Here is a 15,867-nt window from a genome sequence, read left to right on the forward strand (position 1 = left end):
AGGAACCAAACAATCAATTCGAATGTGTACTGTCAGCATTTGGACAGTTTGAACGAATCCATCATCCAGAAACGTCCAGAGCTTGTTAATTGTAAAGGAGTTGTGTTCAATCGCAACAACATGAGACCACACACAAGTTTGATCACCCATTAAAAATTATTGGAGCTTGGATGGGATGTGTTGCCACACCCACCATACTCGCCTGACCTTGTGCTGTCAGACTTCCACTTGTTTCACTCTCTCAAAACTCCTTGCGTGGTATAATGTTTAATTCAGATGAGGCTGTAAATCAGCATCTTGTTCAGTTTTTTGCAAATAAAGACAGGTCCTTCTATGAACGAGGAATTATGAAGCTCACTGAAAGATGGCAAAAGGTTATCAAACAAAATGGGCAATATATCATTGATTGATCTTTGTTCTTTATATAAATAAATGACCTTTGAAAGAGACAAAATACGTCATGACTTTTCTGACAACCCAATATATAAAATGGATTTGTCTTTGTATCAGCTTTTCTAAAATTATCTCTACTTCAGGTGGTTTAATATTAGCTGCTGATTACTCTCAAATTGAACTGAGGATCTTGGCTCATTTATCTCATGATCATCGTCTCATTCAAGTATTAAACATGGAAGCTGATGTTTTCAGGAGTATTGCAGCTGAATGGAAGATGATTGAGCCAGAGTTTGTTGGGGATAATCTGAGGCAACAAGCAAAGCAGGTAATCTTAGTAAACATGTTTAACATAAATGAGGAGAATTTGAATGTTTCAAAAAAATTGAAAAATTGTCTCGATCACTTGCAGTTGAGGAATGATTTTTTTTTTTATCTTTGGATCTTTCAAACCACATTCATCTGAGCCTGTCTCATGGTATTCATTATGCTTTCCTTTGTAGAGTTAGCAGAAAGAATCAAATAGACTTAGTCCGAGGCAATTTAGTGTCTGAAAAGCCATATGCATTAGTGGTAGATATTGTGGTAGTGGTAGCAGTAGTTGTTATTTGTGTGTGTGTGTGTGTGTATGTGTGTGTGTGTGGTATTTTAAACCTCTTTCTAGTCTGTAAGCTTCCATATTTTCATCTTTCTATTTTCACATAGCATTCAGCGACAGTACTTTTTATAAAAAGGTGCTCTCTAAATGTTTGTTGAAAAATAAATATTGCTGAGCTGTGGATTATAATTTATAATTGATAGCTTTTTAGTTTGAGGCCATTGGTTAGCTAATCCACCTGTGAAACTTTATGCTGCCCTTGGACCTTTCAAGTGGATCCATATTAGTTTTTACTCCTAGATGATCATCTGGCACAGGAAATATCTGGCCACAGAGATTGTCTGGCCACATTTACACCATTTCCAGGCCTGGATTAACACTGATACCTCCTTACCACATGACCTATGGGAAATGTGACACCATTTTCAAGAAAGTAGGATTGTTGGCTGAGGTAAAGACACACCACTCCCACCTCTAAGAGCCTGCTTTACTAGTTTCACATTTACTTCTAGTTACTCACAGCTATAATCCTTGACTGCCTCTAGGCAGGAAACACTTCCTTTCACCACTGTCTGTTTAGCACCAACCCTTGTTTCTTCCATGACTTAGAAAGCCAGCTTTATCTTCTCTATGTAGTTAATCTCCTCTGGGATCCTGCATTTAGCAAGAATCAAACCCTAGGTAAAATAGGTAAGTAATATTCCAATATTTAATCTTCACAATAAATCCATGAAATAGGTATCATTATCATCCTTATTTTATATAGAAGAAAACTGAGGCACAGAAGTTAGTAATTTGCTTAAGGTCATATAGCTACAAGTGGTGGAGCCAGGATAAGTTCGAAATGCCAGAGCTTAGACACTCTGACTCTGTATCCTAAACATTTGTCCACTAATGATAGTGGCCTCTATTTAATATAAGGTCTTGCATGATTTAATAGTGTTTATGCTATACCATTTTTTTCTCCCTAAATCACCATCTAATCTTTGAGTCTTACTGAGATCTCAGCCAGCACTAAGTAATGTCTAAATTAAAAAAAAAAAAGTAGGCATCACAACAAAATAAAGCATAAAAAGTCCAGAAAGGAAAAGAAAAAAGGAGAGGGAAAAAGTCCCTCTCAGTATAATTTAAAAAAGGAAAAAACAAAATACCTCCAGCTGTCTTATTACATTAAAACTATTTTGGAATTCTGATAATCAGTTTTTGCTAGTTATCTTTTTAAATTTTATCTGACAACATTTATAGAGAGCTTGCTGTATGTCATGTGGTTTCCTAAGCACTTATAAATAATAACTCATTTAATCCTAACAATCCCATGATATAGTATTACTGTCTTCATTTTATGAATGAAGAAATCAAGATGCCAAGAATTTAGGTGGCTTATGCAAGATAATACATCTTGTAAATGCTGGAACTAGGATTTGAACATAAACAATACTTATTATTAAATCAGAGTTTTTGTATTGACCTGTTTAGACTATAAACCTTCATTACACCCAAAATTTCCTCATGAGTTTGTGTTTAACTCAAATGAATTGTGAAATTCATGAAATTGTGAATTCTGCAATTGTGAGATTTCAGGTGGCTATGAGGTGAAGAGCATGTTTATTTCCAATAAGCCTTTCCTATTATCAAAGCATGAAGCCTATTCTTCCAGCTCTTTTAGAATTATCTAAGAGTAAGGAGAGGGATGTTTGTAATGTTTCTTTCCTGACTCCGAGGCACTTCTTTAAGCAGAAGTTAATGAGGTATTATGAGCAGTAGAAAGCTGCTGTGAAGACAACTGGATAAATGACAGAGTCAGAAACAAATCTTCCCTTTTGAATCATTAGGATTATTTTCTTAAAACAAACAGACATTAATATTCATATTCTGCCTTTCCCCCGCTTCCTCTTCTCCCCTCAAAAAAGTATTGCTAAAAGGCTTAAAGGATGTTCACTGGATATCAACTTTTGTGGATCTAACCCACCAAAAGCAGATTGGGTCATTTCTTTGAATCACTATGAAATAAAAAACTTACCAAATTTCAATCCTAAAGAACTTTTTATATTTGCCTTTTATGTAGTTACAAACTTTAATTTACTTACTGAGTGTGATGACTCCCTTTCAGATTTGCTACGGAATCATTTATGGAATGGGAGCTAAATCTTTGGGAGAGCAGATGGGCATTAAAGAAAATGATGCTGCTTGCTACATTGACTCCTTCAAATCCAGATACACAGGTAAGAAGCCGTGAGTGTTAATTATCTTCTAGATACTATTCTTCTCAATTGCCTTTCCATAGTATTATTAATTTTAAAAAATTGTGTTACATTATTTTCTGTTAACATTTCCATTAATCAGAACTTTTCATCAGGCATTGTTAATTTAATAATATTAATCTTATGATTATTTAGTAAGATGTGCTTTTTTCATAAAAGTAGGGACAGAAATGGAGTGGCAAAATGTAGTGTCATTGTGAATATCTCATAAAATCTTGAAATTGTCCTGTGCTTTATGTTTAGATAGCTTTAATTTGAAACAGTAAACCATGGATTAAATGTACCAGAAACTGTGAGTGAACAACTGCTGTTATACAGCAGTTTGAGTATCATTGTTATAAATTTTCTTTTGGCAGTTTATTGAGGTATAATTTATATAGAATAAAATTCATGCTTTTTAGGTGTAGAATTCTATGAATTTTGACAAATGTACACAATCATATAACCTATACCACAATAAAGATATGAAACCATCACCCCAACACCCCAAAAAGTTATTTTATGCTCCTTGTAATCAACCCTGTCTCCAATCTTCAAAAAGAAAATTTTATTCACATATGACATGATCTTGTACATTGAAAATCATATGAATTTTACTAAAACAAAAAAAAGTGAATTTAGCAAGATCCCACCAAACAGGGTCAATTTGTAAAAATCCGTTGTAGTTCTATATATTAGCAATGAACAATTAGTGTATGAAATATAACCATTTACAATAACATCAAAATACATGAAATACTTAGGCTAAATTTAACAGTATATGTGTAAGACTTTATTGAAAACACCAAAGCAATCCTGAGAGAAATTGAAGAATACTTAAATAAATGGGAGGTTTACCATGTTAATTTATTAGAAGGCACTACTTTGTTATGATGACAGTTTTTTGTAAATTACTTTATGGACTCAAAGCAATTCCAATCAAAATTCTGTTAGACTCTAAATTTATATGGATATTCAAAGGGACTAGAACAATTAGAATAATTTTAGGGGGGAAAGTACAATACTATGTACTTACACTTTCTGGTTTCAAAATTTATAAAACTACTATAATCAAGATAGGCATATGGGTAGACATAGGGAACAATGATTCACCATAAGTGGTCCAGAAATATACTTATATGGTGAATTGATTTTCAACAAAGTTGCCATGGTAATTCAATGGAGAACAAGTGGTCTTGTCAACAATTGGTGTGGGAAGAACTACAATAGATACCAGTATGGGAAAAAAGTGAACTTCAACTTTTATCTCACACTGTATTCAAAAATTAACTTGATATAATGTGTAGACTTAAAAGTAAAAGCTAAAACGATAAATCTTCCAGAAGAAATAGGGGAGAAAACTTTGTGACATTGAGGTAGGCAAATATTTCTTAGGTGATAGTAACACTGAATCATAAAAGATAAATGCTGATAAAAGACAGCATCAAGAAAACGTAAAGGCAAAGCCACAGACTGAGAGAAAATATTTGCAGTTCCTATTAATCTAACAAAGGACTTGCATCCAGAATATTAAAGAACTTTTATACAACTCAATGCTAAGAAGTCAAACAAGCCAATAAAATCAAGGTCAAAGATTTTCAACAGACATTTCACAAAAAGAGATATGAATGACCACATCAAATGTTATCATCAGTCATCAGAGAAGAGCAAATTAAAACCACAAAGAGATACCATTACAAATACACTAGAATGGCTAAAATTAAAAGCATTGTATCTGTTTTACATTGCTGGGAGAGTTGTAAAATGGATCACCACTTTGGAAAACAGTATGACTCTTTCATATAAAATTAAACACACTTAACCATTTGATCCTGCAATTCGACTATTGAGTATTTGCTCAAGAAAAGTGAAAACATATGTCCAATGAAAGACTTGTACATGAATGTTATAGTAGTTTTATTCGTAATAGCCCAAGATTGGGAACAGTCCAAATGTCTATCAACAGAATTATGAAAAAACAGATTTTGGTGTATTTCTGCAATGTAATAAATACTTCGTAGCAAAAGAAGGCAGACACAAATGAGAACTATAGTATAATTAAATTTTTATGAATTTTAAGAACATAAAAACCTAAGATATAGTGTCATAAAGCACATCAGTGAGTGAGGCTAATAATGGGGATCTGACTACAAAGGTCATGAAAATGTGTCTTTTAGTGGTTGTTATAGGAGTGTACACATTTGTTAAAATGCATCAAACTGTTCACCTGAAGGAGTGCCTTTTATTGTATGCAAATTATATCTCAGAATTGATTGTTTTTAAAAGTAGTTCTTGCAGTCTCTCAATATTGGAAGGCCTCCTACAGATTCAGGTAAGAGAATTTGTAGACCTCTCTTAAATCTCATCCTTTTCTTTGCTCTTCCCTCAACAAAATCAAAGAATTCTTAAAAAGGAAAATAGGAGAGCCTCATTGCTTTCTGAATTTTTATGCTAGTGATCAAATATCACCAACAGCTTCACTTGGCAGTATTTCCTCCTTTCCTATCACCCACGATCTCCTCAAATGTCTTTTTTTGTGTGTGTGCCAGCCACACAACAGAAATCCTAAATGAGGGCTTTCAACTGGGAGACATTAGTGTTTATTACTTAGGATGAGCAGAGCTGTGAGAAAGCAGAGATTACAAATATGAATAAAAATAGATCAGCACAGTCTCTACACTCAATTGTGTTTTAAAGAATATAGAGAAAGAACCTCTGTAGCTCAGAGACAGGAATGAGCAATGAAGAGATTGGACCATCTGAAACAAAGAATTCATCCTGGAGATCCAGAAGATATAATACATAATGGACCTATATTGCAAAGGATGAATGCTGGTATAGGGAATATGAATGTGTTTGAATAGTATACTATACATACAGTATATTACTGAATTTTGAGTTTTAAGAAGTGGGTTGTATATGTTCCTATTATAACTCGTGCATTAATTTCAGTTAGGTCCTATTTGGATCATAGCTTAGATGGTAGCAAGGATCTGTTAGAATGTTTTAAGCCTGGAAATGATAAGATCAAAGAATAAAACAGGATTGACATGATCAAAAATAGAAACCTGTGAAAAGAAGCATGGAAGATCCTGGAGTAAAACCACCTAGGTTGTTCTGGAGTTTAGTTTCATACTTTTTAGTTGTTGGTGGTTAAAAAACAGAGTTAGATCATGTCATTTCTAAAGTCCCTTTTATTTCTAACTTTATGAGTCTACAAAATAGTGAATGAAAGTTTATATGCAGAGTTTTGATGTTGTGGTATTCATAGGGTTTTGGTATATTCTGCTATTTTAAAACTATTGAATGAGATTAAGAATGGACTTTGGGTGAAATTGTTTCTTTTTTTTCTTTGTAGGAGTTAATCATTTCATGAAGGAGACGGTGAAGAATTGTAGAAGAGATGGGTTTGTTCAGACCATTTTGGGACGGCGTAGATATTTACCAGGAATCAAAGACAACAACCCTTATCATAAATCTCACGTATGTTGAAGTTTCTCTGGATTTTTAACTTAAAATTTCAATGACATATACTTTTTAACAAAGACTAAATGCTGCTATTGTCCCTTATAGGGATCACTAGTGGAATAATTGGATCGTCTGTTTTATTAAGGACTTCTGAAGTGTTGGCACATGTCAGTATTAGCTGAACACAATCTTTGGGAGACTAATGTAATATGGGTTCCCTTAATAATCCTTCAATAGATGTATTCTGTGATGTGCCTAATTGTGTGTGTGTGTGTGTGTGTGTGTGTGTGTGTGTGTGTGTTTAATGTGCCTCTGTGTGGGTGTGTATTTGATCTTTCTTTGAGGGCATTAGGGTTTCTTGAATCTGCAGCTTGATCTCTTTTGTTGACTTTGGAAAATTCTTAGCCATTTCTACTTCAATTATTGCTTCATCACATTCTCTCCTCTCTTTCTGGGACTCCTATTATAAATTTAAAACTTTTTAAAATTCCTCATGTTTCATATCCTCTGTTTGGTATTTTCCATGTTTGTATTTCTTCATGCTTAATTCTGGATATTTTCTCCTAACTTCTCTTTCAGTTTATGGATTTTTCTTTTTAATTTGCTATTGAACCCAACTATTGAGCTTTTAAGTTCTAAATGATATAGACTTTTTCCAGCCACTCCAGAAGGCTCCTTTCTCCTCCTTCCAATTCAATAATATCCCCCCTACACACACTCCAAATTATAAAGAAAGCACTGTTTAACTGCTTTAAGCTCTGTTATTTTTATTTTTCAGTTCTAGAGTTTCCATTTTGTTATTTTATGGGTATTTTGTTCTCTACTGAAATACTCAATTTTCTCTTTTATTTTCTTGAATATATTAAACATGATTATTTTATGGTCTAATGTTGCATACTTGTATCTCTGTAGTCTATTCCTGTTACTTTTTTTTAGTTTTCTACAAAAACAGTTATATTGTCTCAACTTGTTGTTGTCCTGGTAATTTTTTATTGTGTCAAACACTGTATATGAAAGCTTATGGATATAATTTGAAGCCTGTATGATGATGTTACTTTTATTCAGAGGATTTACATCTTTTGGCAGAAGACTAGAATGATCAACAATGTAGGGTTACTTGGATAGAACTTCAGAGGCAGAGATGATTTGAAGCAATGGTGTTAGAACCAGACTATTTCTAAATTATCGTTTTTCCTAGGGTATGAGTTTTGGGGTTGCAATTGATGATATACCAGGCTTCCTTTTACTTGTTGGGCCCTGACTTGTTTATTTCACAAACCCTTCCAAATTATCAAGCTCTGCTCAGCTTCTTAGCCTGTCATCTGCCTCTTCTGGAAACTACTGATTTCCTTGGGAGACATGATGGCCTCTTATGCCAGGATCACCTCCTTGGTTTCCTTTTGCTCCTAGCTCTCCAGGGTCTATAATTCTTCACTTCCTTAACTCTGATTTATTCAAAGAGGCATTTTCTTTTCAGTTTTTCTTGTTGTTATCAGTGGGAAAGTTGTTCCTAATGGTCTAGTCTCCCATTACCAAAAACCTATATTTTTATTTACATGAAAAAGCCCTGGTTATGAATGACTGTGATTGTAAAACACAGAGTCAAGACTACCAAATTTTCTTATTTTGGAAAAGAATCAGGAAGGTGCAATATCACGAGAGTAAAGTATTTATTTTAGTCATATTTTTGCTTGCTTTTGTCAGTACAAACAACCCCAAAATTTTAGTGGCTTTAAAATAAGAAGCTTTATTTTTAATTCCTGTTACTGAATTATTTTTAATTCAGTTTGATTCTGTTGAATGAGGCCCTCTTCTGTATTTTCTTCATTCTGGAATTCAGAATGAATGACAAGTCCCTTTTTTTGTGACAATGTTGGATAGTTTTTAAAACTTCTTACATGTGCTGTATATCAGTTTTACTCACATTTTATTGGTGAAAACAAGTCAAGGCCATCCTTTTAGAGTGAAAAACACTTCACATCTCATGGCAATGGGTGGGTCTACAAAACTTCTCAGAGAAAGGCAGCAAGTAATAGCAACAATAACATAATCCACTACACAAAGTTTTGAGAAGGAGAGGAATCAGAAGAACTCTGAAATTTAGTCACTCTTTAAGCAGTGACAACTGAGTGAATTTAGAATGGATTTATCAGCATCTGACAAAACAACAGTTAATTTTTTTAAAAGCCTGTCTCTTCAACAGGCATTTAATATACTAGGAATTAGGTATAGCTCAGGTGAGAGGGAACTAGAGAACACCTCTCGAAGTACATAGATCCCTCCAGTGAGTAGGCCCTTCCCATTTTGTGAGACCTTTTGGGACAATAGGAGTGATAATCTTAGACAGGTTTCACCTTGGATGTTAACCCAGACTCCACCCCTACTGCCCCAGGGTGATCACTTTTGGCAGCTATGTTTGCCTGCCAAGAAACTCATGGCAGCAGTAATTTCAGGGACGTTTTAATTTATACTAGGGATCTAGGATCTACATTTTCACTAGCAGCTAATGATAATGATTAGCCCCAGCAGCCCATAAAAAGCTCATACCAGAGGGCTCCAGGCATGCTGGGGCCAAACTCTACAGAGGACCAAGAGGCCACCGATATGGGGGATATACTTGGAACATTCCAACCCACGTCACAGAGAATGATATTCTACTTGTATCTATTTAGGATTAAGAGGAGTTGTATTTTGAGAACTAGATCCTTTAGAGTGAAGTTTATAGCAGCTAGAACATTGGTGATATATGTTTATAAAATAAAATAATTTTGAGCTACTAAATACATCTTAAGTGTAATGCTGTTTTTGATTCCCGAGTGTTGAAGATTTCTATATTAAACAATCTGACAATCTTCTATTTAGTTTATCCTCCTGTGGATGATAGCCCAGAGTCTAAAGCCCTGGATCATTCTATTTGTTATTCTTAGGCTGCAGCTTAATAATCGATGTCCTGGGTCACATCTTGGTCCAGATTTCCAGTCTGGTTGCAGATGTGAGCACTGATCTGTAGATGCTAAAAGCAGGTATGAAACCGTGTTTTATATCTGATGGAGCATGTGTTATTTTTACCTTTTTTTATAGGCTGAGCGTCAGGCTATCAACACAACAGTCCAAGGTTCAGCAGCCGATCTTGTCAAAATAGCCACAGTTAACATTCAGAAGCAATTGGAGACCTTGCACTCAACCTTCAAATCCCATGGGCATCGCGAGTGTATGCTCCAAAGAGACAAAACAGGTTTGTTCATAAATGAAGCCCCTGCTATAGCATGATGAGATTAATTTCGTCAGAAAAGAAAAGGGAAAATATTTTTATATATTATTTCTCAGTAGTTCTCCAACATTTTGGTTTCATGATGTATTTACACTCTTAGAATTATCAACATCCCAAAGAGCTTTTGTTTATGTGATTATATTTACTAATAGTTACTACTAATATTAGAAATTAAAAAACAGGGAATTTAAAAATGTTTATTAACATAAAAAAATAATAAATTTACTATATGTTAACATAAGTAATATTTTTATAAAAATAACTACATTTTTTAGAACAAAAGAAAAATGATGATGAGTGGCTTCATGTACATTTCTACAAATCTCTTTGATATCTGGCTTAAGAGAAGACAGTTCAATTCTCTTATCTGTTTCTGCATTGAATTTGTTGCAATATCACCTGTCCTGTAACTCCTGGAAAACCCTTTGTACCTACCATCTAGGGTGACAGATGGCCCAGTTTGTGGGAGACTGGTGGATTTCCCAGGATAACTTTTAGTGCTAAAACCAGGATAGCTGGTACATTGCTATACACTTAGAAGAGAATGAGACTAAAAAAGGAGAATAACTTCAGTGTGTCGTTATGAAAATAATCTGATTTTGCCGATGCTTTGAAACGGTCTCAGGGATTCTCTATGGTGCTCATACTACATTTAAGAACATGCTGATTTTCCTGTTCATGGCCTTCCTTGTTCTCTGAAGTGTGGGACTCACACACGGAGTTGACCTCCTTATCATGTACGTTTCTTTGCCAATATTGACATCTTTTCTTGATCTTCTTTTCAAAATATTTTTCCTAGGTTCTCTCCTTATCGCTTGGATAGATTATTTCTTGTTCTAACAAGTACATAGAGCTTGCCCTTCTGTTTAGCCCATGTCCATACTTCTGCTTTAAATACCATTTTACTGTCACTGAGATTGTCAAACCATGACTGCCAGCCATGTTTTACATTTTCCTGGGAAGACGTTAAGAAGGTTTGGAGCATAAAGGGGAAGAATAAACTGCTTGAGATGGGGCAGAAAAGGTAGTGATCAGCTGTTGAGGATGGAATTTGCTAGGAGAGACATACACATACATTATAGAGAATAATACAGCCAGTTACATACATATAAAGATATTCACTTATATACAAAAATACACAGATATAAAAACCTATTTGCCCATCAAGTGAAGATTGTTAATTTTATTATCGTCAATCCCCCCAAAAATATCTAAGGCTGATAATTCAACATTTTGTTTATAGGGGAATATATGATCAAGCTTCAAGCTTATTTGGGGAATAACACTATGCTGTGTACCTTACAGGATTTGGAAATAAAAGTTATCAACTTATGTTTACATTTAAAATCTAAATCTATGTTTACATTTAAACTCTGACACTGTATCACAGCAGAGTGATACAGTGTCAGAATGAGGATATAGACAATAACCTTTAGAGTGAGTGGAGGGCAGTGTGGATATGTCACCGAGGATGTCTTCATGGTGTTACACGGGGCTAAAAGTAGCAGTAGTCAGTGGGATCCAAGGGCACTGAGCCTGAGGAAGCGGACCACACAGGGAACAAGGGGATCATGGCATTCTGGGTCAGAAGCCACGTAACGAAGGGGAATGAAGAGGACAAAGGTATGATGATCAGAAAGCAGAAAAGCTAGAGCATTCGGACAGCCAATCATGTGAGATAAGTGGGGCCCAATGGGCAGATCCGATGCAGCCCGACTGGCAAACAGATGCAGGGCCTGTGCAGCTCTGCTGTGGAGGTGGCTCGCCATGCCTCGTCTGCCTGTGTTCTCTCACCCTGTGAGAGCCACCTCTGAGAAAACCTGGGCTGCAGATAGTGACGCTAAAGAACTCTGCTCACATTTTGGAAGAGATGATATGGGATTAGTGCTTTCCTGAAGGATAAGTAGGAAATTTGAATGGCAGAAAGGAATAACAGCTGTGAGATATGGGCAAACAATTAAAGGCAGTAACTCTAAAGGTATAAATGTTGAACCTTATTTTAGTGATCAGAGGAGCATAATCTGTACCATTAGGCCCAGCTAATCAGGAAATAGTAACCAAGTCTAATAGAGTGGTTTTTAACCATTATCGGAGTAATGTTTTTTTCTTGAGAATCGACTGAAAAGTATAGATCGTTCCAGAAAAAAAAGTACAGACATACACTCATACATATAGCTTCAAGAGATTCACCCAGTCTGAAGTCCACAATTGGACCTTAGGTTTAGAATAATTTGTCTACAGTGTGCGGAAGCAACAGTTCTACCATAGTGACACTTCTGGCCATAAAAAGACATCAGGGAGTGTCCCTTTTATAAAACACTGCAGAAGTTTTATCATGACAATACCAGTTCACTTTCCTGGAGCAGGAATCAGACCCCTTATTACTCTGGTGCTATGACTTAGAAAAGATGATAGTGGGGACTCCATGGAAAGAGATGGTGGTGGTTTGTTAGAAGTAAGTTAGAATAGAGTTTGGAGCCGAGTCCTTCAAACTCCATTTACTGACTTCTTTGGGATAGGTAGCAGCTGGTAAGTAGTTGTTTTCCTGATAGTTCTAAATCTTATGAGTTTTAATCTCTTAATTAAAATTTCCCAGAGTTTCTCAAGATCTCTTAAAAAAATATTCTCCTATGGCAGAGTGACATGCTTATCAGTTTTGCTACTTTTTTCATGTTGTAGGATTGTTACCAAAGAGAAAACTGCAAGGGATGTTCTGCCCAATCAGAGGAGGCTTCTTCATCCTTCAACTCCATGATGAACTCTTATATGAAGTGGCAGAAGAAGATATTGTGCAGGTATTTTTCCATTCTATAGAAAGTTGAGACACTGTAGGTCAGGCCAAGGTGCATGAGATTTCTGGAACCTTTCCCTAGCCCCAGGATGTCTCTATAAATGTTGGGTCCTTAAGGATAGAGAAAGAGCTAAGAGGGCTCAATGTCATACTCATGGTTAAAGAAATTCCTGATGCAGGGATGTTTTTGTCTGAGAGAAGTTAGATGAGAATTTGGAGTCTTGCCCCGAGGGTTTCAAATCTCTGAGCATTATAGCTGAAATTGGCATTGGTGCAGAGCAGCTTGGGATGCCTGGCTCTTTTCGGAAGTCACATTTTAAGCACCAGGTGAAGAGCTCCAGTATGGCCTATCACTGCCATGGGTGGGTTGGGAAACATTCTTTGAGCAGAGAGTTTGTTAACCTCTTTTCTTTTTCTTTTTGTTAGGTAGCTCAGATTGTCAAGAATGAAATGGAAAATGCTATACAACTTTCTGTGAAACTAAAAGTGAAAGTGAAAATAGGTGCCAGCTGGGGAGAGCTGAAGGACTTGGATGTGTAATTATACCATTGATTAAGTCCCCCTAGGGAAGCCTGGTGTAGGTACAATCATGGGACGAATAGAGACTAACTACCCTTTTGCTTACTTCATGAAAAAAAACAACAAAACAAACTCTGAAGTCTTGATGGACTTAGGATAGTAATTTTATGAGAGTTTCAAAATGTATATGAGAGTTTATTCTCTGAAATGTAAAAATCTTTTTTGAGACAACATACCAACTTTAGTGATTATGTTCACTCTCAAAGAGTATCTGTGAAATTGCCTTTTATAGTTTACTGTGGCTCTAAACAGGTTCAGAACACATGCTTGAAATATGCACTTAGCACTTTGGGTGTGACCTGTCTGGGCTGAACATGAAGAAAATAGAACTGTTACCTCAGAGGTATTTCCAGCCCTGTCCAGGGTTCAGACCCCAACAAGAGCCATAGGCGCATAAAGATTTGATTTCACATACACCACCAGGGTTAGACCTTGTGTGCGATTTTTCTCCAATTATCAGTCTAAGGCTTCTGAAGTAAATATTTTTAAATAGCACTGGCTAATGAATTACGAATTCTGTGAAGCGGTAAGACTTGATATGGATGTAAACCAGGAATGCATTTTCATGAAATGCTGTGTCTTCTTCCTTTTCCTTCCCCAGTTCATGCAATGAGTGTATTTGCAATACTTAGGTATTATAAAACAAGCTACGCCTCTTCAAGAGGTATCCTGTTCTGTAAGATCAGGTGTTTATATTGCAGTTTAGTATAGGACTGCCAGAGAAGTACTTTAGTGCCCCTTTCTATGTTTGTGACATGGTGAGAACCTCCCCCCCCCCGAAAAGATTGTACTTTAATAATTCCAGTCAGAGGTGTATAACTGACCTTTTTGTTGTTAAAATAAAATGTATTTATGAGAAACTTTCTATCAGCAATTCAGTTTTTTAAATTGTGTCTGGTTTAAGAATATCAGAAACCTGTGTCCCATATTTACATATTCTATAGTTTGCTCATCCTCTGTGAACATAGGAACTGTTTATTATATCCTTAATCAGTTATCAGAAAAGCTCTTTTAAGTTTATTAATCAGAATTTTTTTAAAAGATGGTTGCTTTGTAAACAGTGTAATACACTGTTAGTAATTGTATATCAGTGATAGTCAGACATGTTTTGGGGGTAGGGGCGGAGGGGGCAGAAGATGGTGGAAGTAAGAAGAAAGTTCTATCATTATTTCACAAATTTGTTCCATATTCACCTGTACCATGTTTTTCAGAGAGAAAAGCAGTAGTGCTGTCAGTATTCTCATGGCCTTGAGATCCAGCCCAAGAGAAAGCTCAGTCTATTTACTTGTTAGTTACTAGTGCAGACATATCGGTGCAGACACCTCATTTTCTATAGCTATGGTCCTGCATGTGTGGTCACATGTGTTTTTCATCCCTTTTGACCAATAAGCTGAACTTAAAACAGGCAGTCCTAGCTTTGCCTGATTCAATTATACACAAATTCCAGTTCACCAGTTTACTTAAATAACGCTGGTGCCTGTTCAACATTTCACTGGTAGCTCTTCAGTCCATAAGTCACTATGTAAATAACAGATGCACACTGTGGGAGGCAAAATAATGCCCCTCCCCCAAATGTGCACATTTTAATCCCCTAAACCTGTGAACGTGTTACATGGCAAAAGGGACATTGCTGATGTGATTAAGTTACATACAGATCTTGGGATGGGAAGATCATCTGGGTGGTTTCAATATAAAAACAGGGTCCTTATAAGAAGAAGGCAGATGACCAGGGTCAGGAGAATGTGACTATGGAAACAGTCAGATTGAAATTTGAAGATGCTACGCCGCTGACTTTAAAGATGAAGGAAGGGGCCGTGACCCAAGGAATGCAGGCAGCCTCTAGGAGCCGGGAAAGGCAATGGAATGGAATGGAATGGAATGGAATGGGTTCTCCCCTAAGCCTCCAGAGGGACATAACCCAGTCAACACCTCAATTTTAGCCTGATAAGACCATATCGGACATCTGACTTCCAGAATGGTAAAATAATAATTTGTTTGTTTGTTTTTTCAGTTTTATTAAGATTTAATTGACATACAACACTATATAAGTTTAAGGTATACAGCATAATGACTTGACTTTATTGTGAAATGATTATTATAATAAGTTTAGTTAACATTCATCTCGTACAGATATAAAAAAGAAAGAAAAAGTTTTCTTCCATGTGATGAGAACTTCTAGGATTTACTGTCTTAGCAACTTTCAAATATGCAATCCAGTAAATTAACTAGTGTCGTCATGATGGCCATTACATTCCCCAGCACATATTTATCTTATAGCTGGAAGTTTGTACCTTTTGACTACCTTTATCCAATTTCCCCACCCTCTATCCCCCAACCCCTGCTTCTGGTAACCACAAATCTGATCTATTTTCCTGAGTTCTTTTTTTTAATATTCCACATTTAAGTAAGATCACCTAGTATGTGTCTTTATCTTATTTCACTTAGCAAAATGTTCCAAAGAGCCACCCAGGTTGTAGCAAATGGCAGGATTTCCTCCATTTTTATGGCTGAAGAATATTCCAGTGTG

At 35.9% G+C, this 15,867-nt stretch overlaps 1 protein-coding gene across 5 annotated transcripts in view; it reads left to right on the forward strand.

Annotated features, from left to right (window-relative positions):
* POLQ (DNA polymerase theta) overlaps positions 1-14,299 on the forward strand; it is a 90,104-nt gene extending 75,805 nt beyond the window's left edge. For all 5 annotated transcript variants that reach the window (XM_019652897.1, XM_019652902.1, XM_019652912.1 and 2 more), the window contains 6 exons: positions 537-721; positions 3,102-3,213; positions 6,590-6,714; positions 9,781-9,934; positions 12,650-12,765; positions 13,188-14,299. In XM_019652897.1, coding sequence (XP_019508442.1) covers positions 537-721; positions 3,102-3,213; positions 6,590-6,714; positions 9,781-9,934; positions 12,650-12,765; positions 13,188-13,301 — 806 coding nt within the window. In that variant the 3' untranslated portion in view covers positions 13,302-14,299. The remainder of the gene's footprint in view (positions 1-536; positions 722-3,101; positions 3,214-6,589; positions 6,715-9,780; positions 9,935-12,649; positions 12,766-13,187) is intronic.
* The last annotated feature ends 1,568 nt before the right edge of the window (positions 14,300-15,867 follow it).

This window comes from Hipposideros armiger, unplaced genomic scaffold, assembly GCF_001890085.2.
Source record: "Hipposideros armiger isolate ML-2016 unplaced genomic scaffold, ASM189008v1 scaffold_8, whole genome shotgun sequence".
Taxonomy (NCBI): Eukaryota; Metazoa; Chordata; class Mammalia; order Chiroptera; family Hipposideridae; genus Hipposideros; species Hipposideros armiger.